Source organism: Arvicola amphibius, chromosome 1 (genome assembly GCF_903992535.2).
Source record: "Arvicola amphibius chromosome 1, mArvAmp1.2, whole genome shotgun sequence".
In the NCBI taxonomy this organism is placed as follows: domain Eukaryota; kingdom Metazoa; phylum Chordata; class Mammalia; order Rodentia; family Cricetidae; genus Arvicola; species Arvicola amphibius.
In genome coordinates this window covers 65,115,773-65,133,462 of record NC_052047.1, presented here as the reverse complement: position 1 = coordinate 65,133,462, position 17,690 = coordinate 65,115,773, and the positions used below count along the sequence as shown (strand labels likewise).

Sequence of the window (17,690 nt, the reverse complement as noted above, 5' to 3'; positions counted from 1 at the left end):
GAATTTCCTGACTCTTAAAGAGCTTGCTGCACAACACAGTCCTTAATTTCTTTATTATTTATTTATTACATTGATTGGTTAATTTTGTGTGTGTTAATGTGTGTGTATGCATGTGACACAGCACTTGTGTGGAGGTCAGAGATTTCCACATTTCAGGGATTGGTTCTTTTTGTGATGTAGATTGTGAATATTGAAGTCAGGTTATCAGGTCTGCTCTCAAGTTACCTTCTGACCACATTTTGAAATGATATTTTGGATATATTTGTTAAATAATTAACCTTACCTGTTTCTTTTTACTTTGGTGTTACTAGAAGGAAACCTGAATTCTCTCTTGTAGCTGTCATTAGCTTTCTGTTTTGGCACTGCTAAGGCTGATGTCTGAGGAAGTCTCTAGCATCAAACTTTTTCTCCTTACCTCCTACTTTATGACTATATTCCTTACTAATAAGGTCTTACAGTATTGCTGAGTGCCATGTCTTACTCTTTGCTCAGTATATATTAAGCATTATTGATACCTTTTTCTTTCTCTTAGGTTTATGGATGCTTTTCTATTTGTTTTGAGACAGAGTCTCATTGTGTAGCTCTAGCTGGCCTAGAACTCACAGAGATCCCCTTACCTCTGCTTCCCTGGTGCTGGAATTAAAGGCATGTGCTAGAACTTTCTGCTTAGAGGAGAAAGAGAATGAGGGTGTAGATCAGGGTCCTTCAGATTAAGATCCTGAGACAAGAGTCTGCTTCTGATGTTTTAGGAATAGCACACCCCGTTCCTTTGTCACCAGGATTACTTTCAGAATATGGCTTGTGTTACAGATTTAAGGTACTTCAGAGTTCCACTCACATGGTCCACCAGCTTCTCTTCATGCCTGGGCTTAGCTTTGATCATGACATATCAAACAAATGCTCTCAACTGAACTTATTAAAACAGTTCACAAACAGTACCCAGATTTCAGTTTTTGTGACACCAGTATTTTGTTTCTTGCAATAGAAAAGCCTCGTGAACTTGTGGAGTCTAGTGAAATGTGTTTGTACCTTGAAGCACATTGAAAGTGAGGTTGAAAAGAAATGAAGATGTATTGGCTTACTGGTGTTTTAAGGCATCAAGGATATTATCTAACAGTAAAAGCAACCTTTTTGCAAACCACATGGCTAGCTGGAATTTGAGAACCTTAGACAGTATTTTTTAAAGGTGACTAAATGAAATCTTACAAAGAAAAGGGGGAATTAGTATATGCTGCTCACTACAGTCCATCTTTATGCAGATAGCCTTAATTATTATGGTTTTTTGTTTGTTTTTTTGTTTGGTTGGTTTTCTTTTAGTTTTTTTGCGACAGGGTTTCTGTATGTAACAGCCCTAGCTGTTCTGGAACCTGGCCTCGAACTCACAGAGGTCCGCCTGCCTCTGCATCCCAAGTGCTGGGATTAAAGGTGTGTACCACCAATGCCCAGTATATGTGATGTTCTTTCTTGTTTCAAAATTCCATTTAGATCCCTCATTGTATTTTGCCATCAGATCTCCTAGTCCCCTTATGCCTCTGACAATCTCTCTCTTTTTTACTTAGAAATTCTCCAGAATTTCAGAAACTCTTGGGCATTGCTATGGAGCTGTTTCTGCTGTGCAGCGACGATGCGGAGTCAGACGTCAGGATGGTAGCTGATGAGTGCCTCAACAAAGTCATCAAAGTAAGAGCCTGTGGATGTGCGAGCCTGTGTTGTTGCCGGTTAAGAGAACAAGATTTCAGTGAGCATTCTCTTGCTTTGAGTGAAGTGTCCTCAAGATATCTACATATCTTCCATTTTGAGCATGTGGTTTGGAGGGCTGAGGGGTATTTGCCCATGAGCAGCTAAATGTGTTCCAGCAGCAGGAACTTTTTTTGCATCTTATAGTACATAGGTCAATTCTGAAGGACGTCTGTGTGGCCATTGGTTGTCTGTTTCTTAAGGGAAATGTCTGTGAGGGCTACCATTTTTGTTTGGGCATTGCTTGGAGAACCTCAAATCACCGGGAAAGCAAAGGTGGGCAAGTGAAGTCTTGCATTCCTTCCTTCTCTATTCCCTGCCCCTCCTAACAGAGGTCAGACAATACTAGTTGTTGGTAAAGATGAAATTTCTCAAGTTAGGTTAATTGGAGGTAGCAAGACCTGAATGGGGAGAAAGGAGAACCCAGTCATGATAATGAAGCCAGGAAGCTCTAGCCACTCAGTGGCAGTGCCAGAAAAGGGGAGGAAAAACCAGGCCCCTATTACTATATCAGTGTTTCCTAATGCTTAGTTCAGATCACTGAACTCTTCCTGTGTTCTGTTTTCCACTGTGAAGCAAGCTAAAAATCCTCTTTCCCTTTCCTTGTTATTTTCTATTTTTCCTTTTTTTTTTTTTTTGTTTTTTGTTTTTTGTTTTGTTTTGAGATAGGGTCTCACTTTGTAGCCTTGGCTAGCTGGGAACTCATTCTGCCCTTGAGTTCATAGAGATCTACCTGCTTCTGCACTCTGAATGCTGGGAATAGATATGTACACTATCTTGCCTGGTTTCTGTTTCCATTCTTAATGTTTTACAAAATCAGTTTTGTTTTTATCATTTTGACATATTCCTCATTTATTATTTTATCATTTTGACAAGTCTGACACTTGTCCTGGTTGCCTTCTTTCATATTGCCCTTGAGTTTATGAACAGGTCTTCTGAACTAGTAGTCTATCACTAGTTCAGAGTATCATTTCTGCCTCAAGTTGACTTCAATGGAGGTAGGCTCTGGTACATAGTTCTCAACACTTCTTCCTAAATTGTTTCTGAAAGTTGTGGCTAAGGAGAATGTGTATCTCATTATCCTTTGCAAGGATCTTTTGGTTTTTCGAGACAAGGTTTCTCTGTAGCTTTTGACGCCACCACCGCCCGGTGCAAGAATCTTTTTTTAGGCCTTCACATCCCCTCTGCCCCTTCTTCCCCTTGTTAGTATCTCAGTCCTGAAATTTAGAGGCATCATCTCTTCCCTCTCCTTGAGGCTGTTTTCCTCAGTTTGGGGGACCAGAAACTCACCTAACAATGGTTATTTCCTCCCTGTTAGTGTGTTAAAGCAGAACAGCCCTTCCAGTTTCCTCCCCATGTCTTCTTTTTAAAGCGCTATAGTTTGTACCAGCCACACAGTTGCTCTCCTGTCCTTCATGGGTCCAGCCTTCCTCAGGATGACTTTCCTGCCGAGGAACATTTTTTCAGATGGTCTGTTGCAGTTCTTGATTCCTGCCACTGAGTAACTGAACAGCTTGGTGGGAGTGTACTTTATCTTTGTGAACCTAAGTGTTCTCAGTTATTATTTCTTAAAAATTGAAACTTTGGTTGCCATTTAGCTTTATTTAGAACTATGGGTAGAATGTATCTTCTATAACAAATCTCTTCCATCTATTTACAGGCGTTGATGGATTCTAATCTTCCAAGGCTACAGCTAGAACTCTATAAGGAAATTAAGAAGGTGGGACTTTGCTCTGCATTATTACAAAGATCATACTCTTTTCACTCTTGAGTACATTATGATTTTTTTATCTTGCAAGTTATTAAACAAAACTGTTAGAAGGAAATGTCATTTGGTGAAGTGAACTTCAGTTTTCTTTAAAAGCGTATGCCTCATTTTTATTAGGTGAAATGGAAATTTAAAAGTATCAGCTCAACTTTTTAAAAGATTTATTTTATTTTTTGGGGTATGAGTTTTGCCTGCATGTATATCTCTGTACCATGTGTGTGCAGTGACCATTGAAGTCCTCTACAAGAGCAGCAAGTGCTCTTAACCCCTGAGCTATCTCTTCAGCCCCTGGCAACTTTCCTTTTAAATAAACTTTATTTTTCTAAGTGAAGCCCTCTGGACTTCAAAAATCTTTGAAATAGTTACCAGCTATTTTACACATTTAATTGGGCTTTTCTCTGAAAATTAACAGTGAAAGAGTATGTTTAATAACTCTCCAAAAGAGTCTGCAAGCAGCTCCAATACCATACACCTACCTGTAGGAAGTGCTTGTAACTTTTTTTTAAATGTAACACATCACTTGTAAACCCCACTCAGAATGGTGCCCCTCGAAGTTTGCGTGCAGCCCTGTGGAGGTTTGCTGAGCTGGCTCACCTGGTTCGACCTCAAAAATGCAGGTAAGTTGTATTATTTTTAAGATTTGTTTGGTAGATGGCTAGTCCTGCTGGTCTTGTCCCAGTGCAGACGTCCACCCGTTAGAGATCATTTTTGTCCACTCTAAGTTGTCTGTTTTTGCACTTTCTAGTTGATGTCGGTATTCCTTTCTTATATTTCTTTTCTAACACCCATTTCTATCAGGAATTTTCACATATACTCTAATAATGTGCCTCTTTTTTGTCCCGTCATTCCCCAAGAAACTTATGGGATATCTTCCTCAGAGTAACATTGTCTTGCCATCCTATTCTGTGCTGGATGTTCAACCTGAATACAGTGTCCACACTATGAATTGGTTAAAGATACTTGCCAAATGATTGAAAACTAAATCTGATCTCAGCAACAGCAAGTATAGCAGTTATCGAAAAATAAGTATTTGTATATGTCTTAGTTAGGCTTTGTATTACTGTGAATGTTCTGTAATTTCTACATATATTTACTTTTTAATTTCTATATACATCATGAGCACAGCAATTCTTACAAAGGAAAATATTTAGTTGGTGTGGTTTATGGTTCAGAGATTTAGTTCACTAACATCGTGGTGAGACATGGTAGCTTTGTAGGCAGACATGGTGCTGAGAATTCTACATCTTGATCTGAAGACAACAGGAAGTGAATTGAGACACTGCTCGTAGCTTGAGCATATGTGAGACCTCAAAACTCATCCCCACAATGGCACACTTCCTCCAACAATGCCACATCTACTTCATTAAGACCATACCTTCTAAGAGTGTAATTCCCTATGAGCTTATGGGGACCAATTACATTCAAACTACCACAGTGTAGCACATTGAAATTGGAGAAATTAATTTGAATTGTACATAAATTTTAACTTCTTGATTTCCTAACCCCTGTTATAATCCAGGGCCTCAGGCACACTAGACAATTGCTCTATCACTGAGTCTCATGTTCAGCCCACCCATTTGGCATGTTGGCTTGAGTAACAAAACAGGGCTGTAGTTTTATTCAGTTCCTTCCTTTTCTCCTCAACTGACAAAATGTAGTGCTTGTGTAGAGTCCTCTAAATCTTTCATTTATAAGCAACAATGATGTGTTCAGTTGAGGTTGAATTTCATTAAGAATTTTATGTGGCCACATGAAAGTTTCTTTTTATAGAACCTTAATTTTTACTGTGATTATGTATGTATTTTTGTGTTTGCTTTGGTGCTGAGAATAGGTCTCAGGTATTCTTAAGTGTTCACTTTGCTACCAAGCCACATTTCCAGATCAAGTGACTTTACTTTGAAAATTGTAATGTTTTTGAGACAGTACATCCCAGGTTTACAACACAGCAAAGGGGTGTTCAAAAGTGTTGACTGACTGTTCTGTCATTCCCTTTCTTAAACCCTCTTAATTATTCCTAGTGCTGTTCAGACAGTCTAGACTTCTCACTCAAGGCAAGGGAAACTCTAGCCTCTGCCAACCCTCTGCTGGCTCATCACCTCAGACATGTTATATTGACTCATGGTCTGATGTTAGTTCTCCAAACAAATCCGTTTTTTTTTTTTTTCCTCATGATGGCTTCACGTGTCAGAAAAATTGTCATCTCCTTATGCAGGCTTTCTAGCCTTTTTGTCTAATATATTTCAAGATGTCACAGATATCTGACTCATAAAGGTGGCTGTACTATATGTAGCCTGCTTGCTACATAAGAGGGACTTTTAGCAGGTGCCCTAATGTTAACCATGTTCTTTTTTTCAGTCCTCCTATTCTATACATGTTTTTCCTTCTAAGGGCTGGGTTGTTGTTTGAAGGTCTCATTTAATTTGAATACTTCCCCCCCCCCCCCCGAGATTGTGCATCTTTCCTGGGAAGCATAAAAGAGACTTGTATAGCTTTCTAAGCAAAAGGAGTAGGTTTGCCAAAGAAAAGTCCCATTAAGTCCAACTTGCCAAATTAATGGGTTCATTTGGCTATGTACAAGGGCATAGACAACTCATAGGCAGCTATGCCATTGAATGTTTCACCTCCAATAAGTTTGCCTTTTACATTCCTTAGTACTTCTAAGGTAATGTATACCTGTGGCACAAAGGTGATTAGAATCTTGAGGGCCTTGTGACCTTCTCTTCTCCAAAAGGGAACGGTAACAGCTCCATTGCCAAAGACCTAGGTAACTGGTTTATAGTTCTCTTTATTTTGCTGTCATGTGTGTTGCTCTAACCTGTCCCTGTAAGTCACCACAGCTGCTCTGCTTTGTGATAATGATGGTTATATCAAATATGGAGGAAACAGATATCCCACAGTAGTGTTTATTGTTTGTTGCTGATTTGTTTTTATGACAGGGTTTTCAAGACAGGGTTTCTCTGTACAACACCTCTGGCTGTCCTGGAGCTCTCTCTGTGTAGATCAGGTTGCCCTCGAACTCACAGAGATCTACCTGCCTCTGCCTCCTTAGTGCTGTAATTAAAGGCATGTGCCACCAATACCTGGCTCCCACAGTAGTTTTTAAATATGACTTTTTCAGTAAAATGTTGTCTGCATTTTATTTTGTTTAAAAATTATTGTTTAAGGGTGTGTGCCAATGCTTATGTGTAGAGAGGTTAGAGGTGTCATTCCTTCCTGGGTGTTATTCCTCAGGAAAAACAGCTGGGTGTTGTCCAGTTTGTTTTTTGAGACAGTCTTTGACTGTTCTTGCATCTGCTGATGAGTCTAGACTGACCTACCATTAACCTGAGGGATTCCTTTGTTTCTGACTTGCTAGTTCAGGAGTACAAGTGAGCACCACTATGTCTTTTTTTAAAAATATTTATTTATTTATTATGTATACAATATTCTGTCTGTGTGTATATCTGCAGGCCAGAAGAGGGCACCAGACCTCATTACAGATGGTTGTGAGCCACCATGTGGTTGCCAGGAATTGAGCTCAGTACCTTTGGAAGAGTAGGCAATGCTCTTAACCACTGAGCCATCTCTCCAACCCACCACTATGTCTTTTTGTGGATGCTAGGGATCAGACTCATCTCCTGTGCTTACTGTATAGGCTCCCTCTTTTGTTCCCTCAAGTTTTTTTAAAGTAGTATTTTTTTTTATTTATTTAGCTTTATTTTATGTGCATTGGTGTGAGGGTGTCAGATCCCCTGGAACTAGAGTTACAGACAGTTGTGATCTGGGTGCTGGGAATTGAACCTGGGTCCACTGGAAGAGCAGACACTGTTGTTAACCACTGAGCCATCTCTCCAGCCCTAAAGAAGTATTTTTAAAATCTATTTAAAATACAACTTAAGTTATAATTTGCTACAAATAATATTTAAACCCAACCTTTTAAATTACATTTTGTTTGTGTGTCTGTGTGTGTGTGCCATGTCACATGAGTGAAGTTAGTGGACAACCTACAAAAGTCGATTCTCTCTCTCTCTTTTTTTATGGTTCCTAGGAATCAAACTTAGGTCTTCAGACTTGTCATAAGGTGCCTTTACCCACTAAATCATCTTGCTTGCCCTTAAACCTAACCTCTTAATGTCCTTTGTAACCTATGAGAGAGATGAAGGATAGTTGAAATTTATTAGCATTTATACCTCCTGTGCTTGTGGTTGAGCATTGTGTTTTCCATTGAGGACCAATTTACCTACAAAACTGGTTTTTGCTGGGCGGTGGTGTTGCACGTCTTTAATCCCAGCACTTGGGAGGCAGAGGCAGGTAGATATCTAAGAGTTCGAGGCCAGCCTGTTTTACAAGGGCTAGTTCCAGGACAGGCTTCAAAGCTACAGAGAAACCCTATCTTGAAAAAAAAAGAAAAAAAAAGAAAAAAAAAGAAAAACCAAAACTGGGTTTTCCCTAACAGGGAATCATGAGCATATGTTTCTAAATGGAGGAGACCTGAAAATGATGACTATTCCTCTTGCACACACAGGCCTTACCTAGTGAACCTTCTTCCGTGCCTGACCCGAACAAGCAAGAGACCTGAGGAATCAGTTCAAGAGACCTTGGCTGCAGCTGTTCCCAAAATTATGGCTTCTTTTGGAAATTTTGCAAATGACAATGAAATTAAGGTATGGTTGTTGCCTCTAGGAATGAGTCTTGTGGGGGTGATGGCCTCTGGGGGGACAGTTTTTGAGATTGCTTCTGGAGTCATGTTTGCTTCACTTAGAGACATCTTAAGAACATTAAGATAGTTTATAGATGCAAATTCAAAGGCATTTTCCCAGAGTGGATGGATTTTGGTGCATTGGATTGACCAGTTGGGCTAGCTGAGGAAAGAGACTACATAGGAAAGAGTGAAGAAGAGCTGATCGGCCTTGTGGGTGTAGATGCTGTAAAGCCACCAGAGCTTCCCTTTTGTTTATAGTGCGAGGATTTTGTTGCACAATTGTGGGTTGCAATATTCTTGGTATTGTTTTTAATCCTTCTAAAAAATGGTTTATTTTAAAATTATTTGTTTTATGTTTATGGGTGTTTTGTCTGTGTACCATGTACATGCTTAGTGTTCTCAGAAGCTAGGAGAGGGTGTTGGATACCCTGGAATTAAGTTACAGATGATTGTGAGCCACCATATTGTTGCTGCAAAAAGAACCTGGGTCCTATGGAGCAGCAGCCGGTGCTCTTAACTCCTGAGCTATTTCTCCAGCTTCTGTCTTTTAAAAATTCTTTTAAAGATAGATTATTTGTTTATATGTAAGTATATGTGCCTGTGTGTGTGGCTGCATGAGCCTGTGTGTATGCATGGAGACCAGGAGAAGATGCTCGGTGTCCCTTGACTATTCTTTTTGAGGCTGAGTTTCTCCTTCTAACCTGGGACTTGCTTTTTCTTGGTTAGGCTAGAAGCTATCAAGCTCACATGACTCTCCTGTGTTTGCCCACTTCAGAGCTGGGTGTATAAGTGTTATTTAAATTCATGGGTTTTTTGTTTGTTTTTGTTTTTTTTCTTTATTCCTCTTGAGGTACAGTGGTTTCCTGTTAATACCTGTGTGATGTTCGAAAAACCAAAAAAAAAAAAAAAAAAAGATGATTTTTGTGGAGTTTAAAATGAGGAAGGGAGATGATGTGTCTAAGGAGTTAGCATAACTAAACTTACCTGCTTGTTGAGGGAGCTGCTGCTGCTGTCACTGTTATTCCTACCCTCTTGGGTGGAAGCTTCTAAATGGCTGCTGGAATGAGCAGAATGTAATACTCTCAGAAGTCTCTGTGATAATTGCTGTCGGAGCTCAGAGATAGATACACATAGTGGTTGGTTCTTGATCTTTCCATGATATAGATGCCATTTGAGTAAAGTGACACTTCCCTTTTTTAATAGAGTAGTTACAACCTCCTTCATGAACCTTTGACTTGTGTTCATTCGTCTGCTGGACCCTAGAAACAGAGTACCATCCTTTCTACTTGTCCTGGTCCTGGGTCAGAGTCATACTCAATAATGCTTATTTTGCTGGATTTGGATTTTTTAAAATTTACATTTATTGGATGAACTTGGCTCTAACCCTACTGTCTTTTTATAGTTGTCCCATCTGTATTGACTATATGCTTTATCATGCCCAATCCAATAGTAATGGTTGCTTATGTATGATTATATTCTTTGTATACCGTTTTATTTTCTAAACCTAATAATTGTTGGCTATTTCTGACCTCTTAAACATTAGTGCTAGTTCTTTTACCCATTAAATAGTTTATTGGGTCTATTTCCTCTGGCAGTTACCACCCTGAAGTTCTCCAGCTCTGCTCAATGTGGTCATTGTTTCCTGGGTTTGTCAGTTCTGCCATCCTGGAGATTCCTTTGCAGCTCTCCTCTTGGTTGATGTCTTTCTTTCTGTCTAGGTTTGCTGCTATTGTGGTGTAACCTATACACCAGTGTTGTCCTCCAAAGGATGAGCAGGAAGCAGTTGGAATTTGGCATTTCTAAAAATGCGTTTGGTCTACAGAATCCTTTTTCCTCAGGAGAATGAAATCTTTGTTTTTGAATACAGAATCCTGTCCACACCAAGAAGCAGGATCCTGGGGAGTTGGATGTGTGGTAGGAGGCGTAGACTGCAGTAGAACAAAGAATATGTCTGGAGAGATGGGGATGAAAGGGCTGGGGGACCCTGGGTGTGTACTAATAGTTGGAATCTCCATAGGATGGAGTTAAAGAAGGAGGGGCAGCTGCAAGCAGGCTGCCACAGGGTTGGGGCTAAGCCATAGAGGTGGAAGGAGAATGAAAGTTGAGTCTCAGTCCTCCATATGTGGCCCCTGGGTGTCTCAGGTAAAAAGTGTTTCTAGGTAAATAGGCTGACACAAAGGAATGGGGACAGGCTAGAAAGGAGAGCTAAGAGGGTTCACAGGAAGAAATAAAGCTGAGTCCCCCTTTTCACAATTCTTATGTGTGTGTTTGTATTACTTCTGTTTCTTATGTGCTGTATCAGCAGCATCAAACCATACAAGATATAGACACACACTTAAAATCAATTGCAGCCACTAATGCATCATCAGTGATCTTGAAACTGAAAATGGCAGGGCTATTATGGAACATGCTTTGAAGTTAACAGTTATTTAGGCTAAGTGTGGAAATAGTAAGTGAATAAGGTAAAGGAGTGAGATAGGCGAATTAAAGGAAGACAAGAGAAACAAGGTTAAATAAATGAAAGAAGAAAGAGAAGAGCTAAAGAAGAATGATTTGGGCTTATTTTGGAGGTTACCATGAACATCTTATCTCTGGTTTCTTAGGTTGTGCATGGCCCACTGTCATGTCTGTAAGTTACAGCCTTCTACTCACAGAATTGCCAGTCTTGGCAGGTACTTTAGTACAGCAGTTCACACTTGTGCATGCGATTCATAGGCCAGATTATTACTGTAGTTGTTCACTGCTCTTTTTCTTATTATTGTTAAGTTTATTTAATGTAGTGTTATTACCACCTCTGTCCTTGAATACTGTGTGTAAAACTTTAGATACTGAGACTGCCACTCACAGCAAGTAAGTACCTGATCTAGATTTTTAAATTTTGGTTGGTGTGTGTGTGTGCGTGCACGTGTGCATGCGTGCATGCATATGTGCATTTGTGTGGATGAATGCAAGTTGGTTCTCTCCTACCATGTGGGTTCTGAGGATCGAACTTAGGCCATCAACAAGTGCTTTTACCATTTGAGCGTCTCATAGCCTTCCTAATGCAGTTTATAAGGAAGAAAATAGATTGTGTTGATTAACACTGACTACCATAAATTTGGGATAGTTCCTTTCATCTATGAAAAATGTGTCAGTTTGTCACAGTTTGTGTCCTACAAGATTTGGAGTTCTATGAAATGTGTCATAAGCTCCACAGTTTGGCTTTCATCTTGGGTTTTGCTTTTACAGGTTCTGTTGAAAGCTTTCATAGCAAATCTGAAGTCAAGTTCTCCCACTGTCCGACGGACAGCAGCTGGCTCAGCAGTGAGCATCTGCCAGCACTCCAGGAGGACACAGTACTTCTATAATTGGCTCCTAAATGTGCTCCTAGGTAAAAAAGAAAGGATTGTAGATGGAAGTTTGTCAGCCTGGTCCCACAGCCATTCAGTCCCAAAGAAACACACAGAGACTTATAACAATTATAAACTGTTTGGCTTTTAAGCTTAGACTTATTATTAACTAGCTCCTACAACTTAAATTAACCCACATTTCTTGTCTATGTGAGCTATGTGGCTTGGTACCTTTTATTAGTGAGGCATTCTCATCTTGCTTCCTCTGTGTCTGGCTGGTGACTGCAGACTGAGGCTTTCCTCTTCCCAGAAGAACTCTTCTAGTCTGGTCGTCCTGCCTATACTTTCTTCCTGGCTACTGACCAATCAGCGTTTTATTAAACTAATACAAGTGACAAATCTTTACAGTGTACAAAAGCATTATTCCTCAGCAAAGGGTCAAGTGGCCCAGTATTAGCATGTGCTCAAATCTTTTAAGCTACACTAACCCTTGGCATCTGGACTAAGCCATTCACTGCTTCTGACTGATAAATACAATTTTTGTCAGGGATGCTGTAAGCCTCTAGTGGTCTTGGCGACTTCTCAGCTGTAGCTGTGCCCTAGGACACCCAGCTGGTATATAATCTTACTCACCTTCTGGGCCTGGCCCTTTGTTCAAGAGACCTGAGGCTTTGCCTTAGCCCTCTATAGGTACTCTAGGAAACCAACATTTTCCATTTCATTTTTGTCTGCTGTCAAAATCAAAATCGACCCTAGCAAATCCTGCTAGAGTAACCATATGGATACTTGATACAATTATATGGTTTATGAATATAGTTCTATTCCCTGTAAGGGTCTTGCCAAGCCACGGGCGTGTTTTATGCTACAAAGCTGCTCTTTGATCTAGGCGTGCACGTAGCCCATGTTTTGTAGTCTTGCTTATGTCACCCTTCCCTCTAACTGCCAGGCTTACAATAGGGTACTCGTGTAAGTCTCTTCTTTTGCTAGTGTGTACTGGGGTTCTCTGAGCAGTGAACTATACCCCACATCATGACATGGAGACTTGTTAATTAGTTTTGAATGCTCAGCCTTAGCTTAGATCTTTTCTGGCTGGCTCTTTTGATTTATGTTTATTTTTATTTAAGTTTTCATGTGCATTGGTGTTTTTTGATGAGTGTTAGGTCCCTTGGAACTGGAGTTCCAGACAGTTGTGAGCTGCCATCTGGTTGCTGGGAACTGAACCTGAGTTCTCTGGAAAAGCTCTCAATGCGCTTAACCACTGAGCCATCTCTCCAGTCCCTGGCTAACTCTTTTAATTTAAATTTTCCTGTTTCTCTTTATTTATCTTTTGCCTTGGAGCTTATTGTCTTTTTGTTGTTGTTGTTTTGTTTTGTTTTTTGAGACAGGGTTTCTCTGTGTAGCCCTGGCTGTCCTGGAACTCACTCTGTAGACCAGGCTGGCCTCAAACTCACAGAGATCCACCTGCCTCTGCCTTCCTGAGTGCTGGGATTAAAGGTGTGTGCTGCTACTGCCTGGCTCTTTCTTCTGTATATCTTATTTTGATTGCTTCTCGTGTCTGCCAGGCTTCTTGCCTGGGTGTGTTCTTCATTTGCTCCTCTTCCTTTCTTTTCTTCCTATTCTTCTTAAGCCTAGATGTCTCCTACTATTTATTCTCTGCCTGACAGCCCCGCCTATCCATTTTCTGCCTAGCTGTTGGCTATTCAGCTTTTTATTAGACCAATCAGGTGCCTTAGGCAGAGACGGTAAAACAGATGCAACATATCTTTACATAATTAAAAACACATCCTTACATCTTTAAACTAGTGCAACATAAACAAAAGTAACACACCTTTACACAGTTAAAGTAATATTCTGTACCATTAAGAAATGTAACATATCTTTGCCTAGTTAAAATAATACTCGGGAGGCAGAGGCAGGCGGATCTCTGAGTTCGAGGCCAGCCTGGTCTACAAGAGCTAGCTCCAGGTCAGGCTTTAGAAACTACAGGGAAACCCTGTCTCGAAAAACCAATAAAAAAAAAAATATTGTCCAACAGTGGACTGGCTGATAAGCTTCTTTGGCTGCCTTTGCAGGTCTGCTGGTTCCCATGGAGGAAGAACATTCCACTCTCCTGATCCTTGGTGTCCTGCTCACATTGAGGTGTCTAGTGCCCTTGCTCCAGCAGCAGGTCAAGGACACAAGTCTAAAAGGCAGTTTTGGGGTGACACGGAAAGAAATGGAAGTTTCTCCTTCTGCAGAGCAACTTGTCCAGGTAAGAGAGCTCTGACCCTACACTTACATGAGGGCCACTCAAAGACCAAATAATGTCTACATGTGCCAGGACTTTTGGGATTAAAGTGTAGTCTGTGGCCTCTGTCAGCCTGGTCATGAGTAAAATGGAAGTATTATATCACTGTTGCCTTGTCTCAAAAAGTAGTAGGGTGGGGTGGGGGAGGATGAATACAATACAGCTCTTCACGGTAATGGAAAATTTTTCTTATTAAGTAACTTTAATAGGCTTCATAGTGAATAATTTTATGTATACTTAATAAGATGTATTTTAAATATTTATATTAAATTTCTAGGCAGTGCTACCACCAGAATTAGTGTTACATCATAGCCATAAATGTAGGAAATATGTTCCTTGGAAGCAGCATGTTTCTGGAAGTGTTAGGACAGAAGGAAGTGAGATGCGTGATAGTGTGCTCCTCACTCCAGAGGATTTGGGATGTAGCTTCAGAAACCAGATATGAGCTGTTATCTAAAGCAGGGGCTCCACATGTCTTCCACAAAGGTCCTGAGAGTATGTTTATTAAGGTTTGTGTGTCTAGCCATCTTCCTTGAATACCCTTAAGTGTTGTAGAGTGAAAGCCACAGCTAGCCCATGACTGTGGCCACAGTGAGTCTTCATCCACAGAAGCAGGCACAGAATCAAGGTACAGCAGTGTATGCCTATGACCCCATTACTTGGGATGCCAAGACAATTACAAGTTTCCTACACGCCTGGGCTTATAGGAAGTCCAAGCTATCTGTAGCTACAAGATGACACTAGGTCTCAAAAAAGTCAAAACAGGGAGTGGAGAGCAAGTGTAAAGCCAAATGAGGCTGTGTCTAGCAATTTGCCAGTTAGGATTCAGGATTCAGGGGTATGTGTGCAGGTTGCATGAGAAGAGCTGAAGTCAAAGTTTAAAGGGAACTTCCTGGGAAGCTTTTACTCTTTTTTTTTTTTTATTGTTTTACACTGACTTTCAAAATGCATGGTTTTTGGTTGTTTTTTTGTTTGTGTTTTGTTTTAAAAATCAAATTATGATAGAGTTGGCAAACTTGCAAGGAAAAATACAGGATCCAGTGAAGTGTTAATTTTAAATGGTGGTTTTATAAGTGTAGTTGAAATTGTTTAGGATATATTTATACTGCAAACTTACATGTTATCTGAAGTTATGATTTAGACCTGTGGGCTTTTTTCCCCTAGTTACTTTAAAGAGAAAATTGACAAACTCATTGTTTCTATAGTGGGGTATAATTTTAAAAACACTAAGAATATCTAACTCACATCCTTAAAATTTCTAGCTCTTTTCTCCCCTGCAGTCAGAGCCGTGTTTCTGATGGTTGGATGTCCCCACCTGTTTCTACAGCAGTGTCTATTTTATTCTCTTTCCTACTCAACAGTTTTGGGAAATGGAGATCCTGAGTTAGCATACCTAGAGGAAGTGCTCTGTGTATTTCCAAGGAGTTAATATAATGAAAAAATATGGCAATTCAGAAAATATAGTGGACAGCAATGACCCTAGAAGTGATAAAGAAGCCTTTAGAGGCAAAAATTAAGGCACACATTCAACAAAAATCAATGAAAATCTCCTGACTTCTGGGCTTGTCACCTGCATTTCAGGTGCAGTGAAGTAGAAATATGAGGCAAAGTATTTTTCAGGACCTATAGTTGGATGTTTCTCTTCCATCTGCCTATTCCCAAATACCCAGTGACTGCTTGCCAAATAATGAAATTTGGAATGCATTTTAAACACAATTGAAGGCCTATGTTTCTACTCCTAGGTTTATGAACTGACTTTGCATCACACGCAGCACCACGACCACAATGTGGTGACAGGGGCTCTGGAGCTCTTGCAGCAGCTCTTCCGCACTCCTCCTCCTGAGCTGCTGCAAGCACTGACAACACCAGGTGGTCTTGGGCAGCTCACTGTGGTTCAAGAGGAGGCCAGGGGCCGAGGCCGCAGCGGGAGCATTGTGGAACTTTTAGGTATGTTCTCAGCTGTAGTTTATACAGTAATGCTCATATCCTTCTGTTGCTTTATTGGACTATACTGTGCTAAGCCATTCATGCCTAAATCGTTTCCCCAAACTTACAATGTAGGCATCATCTTTTGCAAATAAATTACAGTTTAGAAAACTAGATGACAGAGTGAGGTCACACCTTCGAAGCCTGGTCTCCTGACTTCTGGGCTTGTCACCTGCATTTCAGGTGCAGTGAAGTAGAAATATGAGGCAAAGTATTTTTCAGGACCTATAGTTGGATGTTTCTCTTCCACCTGCCTATTCCCAAATACCCAGTGACTGCTTGCCAAATAATGACTTGGAGGCTTAATATTACTTGCAAATGCTTGGCCAGTAGCTCAGGCTTATTGTTAACTGTTATATTTTAAGTTAACCCATATTCCTTATTTATGCTCTGCCACGTGGTAGTACCTTTTTAGCCTGGCATGTTCATCTTCTGCACCCTCTGTGTCTGGCTGGAGACTACTGACTTCTGCCCTTTTCCTTTCCGATGTCATTGTCATTGCCTCACCTAACGTCTTGCTTGACTACTGGCCAACCAGCATTTTATTAAACCTATTCAAGTGATAAGTCTTTACAGTATACAAGAGAATTTTTCCACAGCATTTTTCCCTTTTTGTCTAATTAAAGGAAAGGCTTTAACTTTAACATTGTAAAATTATATACAACAAAAACAGTTATCAAGTAAGAATTACAGTTACAATATCTAGTCTATTTATATTTAGCAAAATTTGAGAAACTACTTTGTTATCTATCTTACCTTGTGAGTACAAAGTTTTGTACCTAACTTATCTTTTATCATAACTAAAAAAACTATAACTATCTTGTCTTCAACTCCATTATAGACCCCAGAAAGGTGAAATGTTACCTAATGACAGGGACCTCAAGCTGCCTGGACAGTCACCCAAAGTTCCTCTGTAATGTTGGGGCATGTACCGCCTGCCTGTACTATGTGACAGTATGGTACTACTCCTACTCCTATATTGCGGCGCCTGCACTACAGGACCATTCGCAAGCTGAGCAAGGGCCGGGAGATTTAAACACACAAAGACACACAGAGACACGGGTCATCCTTGAAACAGAAATGCCCCCCTTTATTGTATACCAGGGGCAACTTATGTAGGGATCCTTAACTGATAGCCATGCCCCAGCTAACCCCACGAGAAACCACTTCCCTGCCATCAGGAACTCCTGAGGGTCTTGTGCTCAGAGCAGCTGCAAGCATAACACGTGGTTTACAAGAAATTAAAGATGGGGGGAGGGGGCGTTCACAGCTCCCAACAGGGGCATCCATCTTTCATCTACAAGCCTAACATGTCTGACAGACTTTCCTGTGAACAGGAAATTTTGACAGACTCCTACTTTATTTTGGCAAAGTTCGGCATTCTCCTTTCTTGCATCCTGCTGGTTTAGTTTGGACAGTAACTGTCAGCAGTAAGGCAAGGGCAGTTTCTTTGCGCAAGTGGCTAGTTTTTCCATAAAGAAAACAAACTCCTTTCAGATTTTATTTTGTGCCTATCATCCTCTTTGAAGTCATTGGTGCTGCTAGGAGCAGATGTGTCTCACTGTTGAGAAAAATCTTAAGTTCTTAAAACACTTTAAATGCCATATTCGTGGGTCTTTGAAATCTATCTGAAATATATCTCTGTATGACCTTGATAACTTAACATGACCCTAAGTTTGCTATTATAGATAACTTTTAATCTGTATTTCTTAATTATATATTACATCTTTAAACTGCATAAACATAATATATATGTATATATACACACACACACACACACACACTATAACAAAATTAAATTTGTGTCAGTAAACCAAAATTTATACTAATGTAAAATATGTAAGATTAGCTAGGCAGCGGTGGCTCATGCCTTTTTATCACAGCACTCAAGTAGGAAGGGGC

The 17,690-nt window shown here is 40.2% G+C and overlaps 1 protein-coding gene across 3 annotated transcripts in view; it reads left to right on the top strand.

Annotated features, from left to right (window-relative positions):
* Htt (huntingtin) overlaps nucleotides 1-17,690 on the top strand; it is a 139,055-nt gene that overhangs the window by 17,297 nt on the left and 104,068 nt on the right. For all 3 annotated transcript variants that reach the window (XR_005283088.2, XM_038311049.2, XM_038311036.2), the window contains exons 3-9: nucleotides 1,560-1,680; nucleotides 3,398-3,457; nucleotides 4,043-4,122; nucleotides 8,010-8,148; nucleotides 11,415-11,556; nucleotides 13,588-13,766; nucleotides 15,545-15,749. Coding sequence is in view for 2 of the 3 variants with exons in the window: in XM_038311049.2 (XP_038166977.1) it covers nucleotides 1,560-1,680; nucleotides 3,398-3,457; nucleotides 4,043-4,122; nucleotides 8,010-8,148; nucleotides 11,415-11,556; nucleotides 13,588-13,766; nucleotides 15,545-15,749 (926 nt within the window). In the remaining variant the exon portion in view is untranslated. The remainder of the gene's footprint in view (nucleotides 1-1,559; nucleotides 1,681-3,397; nucleotides 3,458-4,042; nucleotides 4,123-8,009; nucleotides 8,149-11,414; nucleotides 11,557-13,587; nucleotides 13,767-15,544; nucleotides 15,750-17,690) is intronic.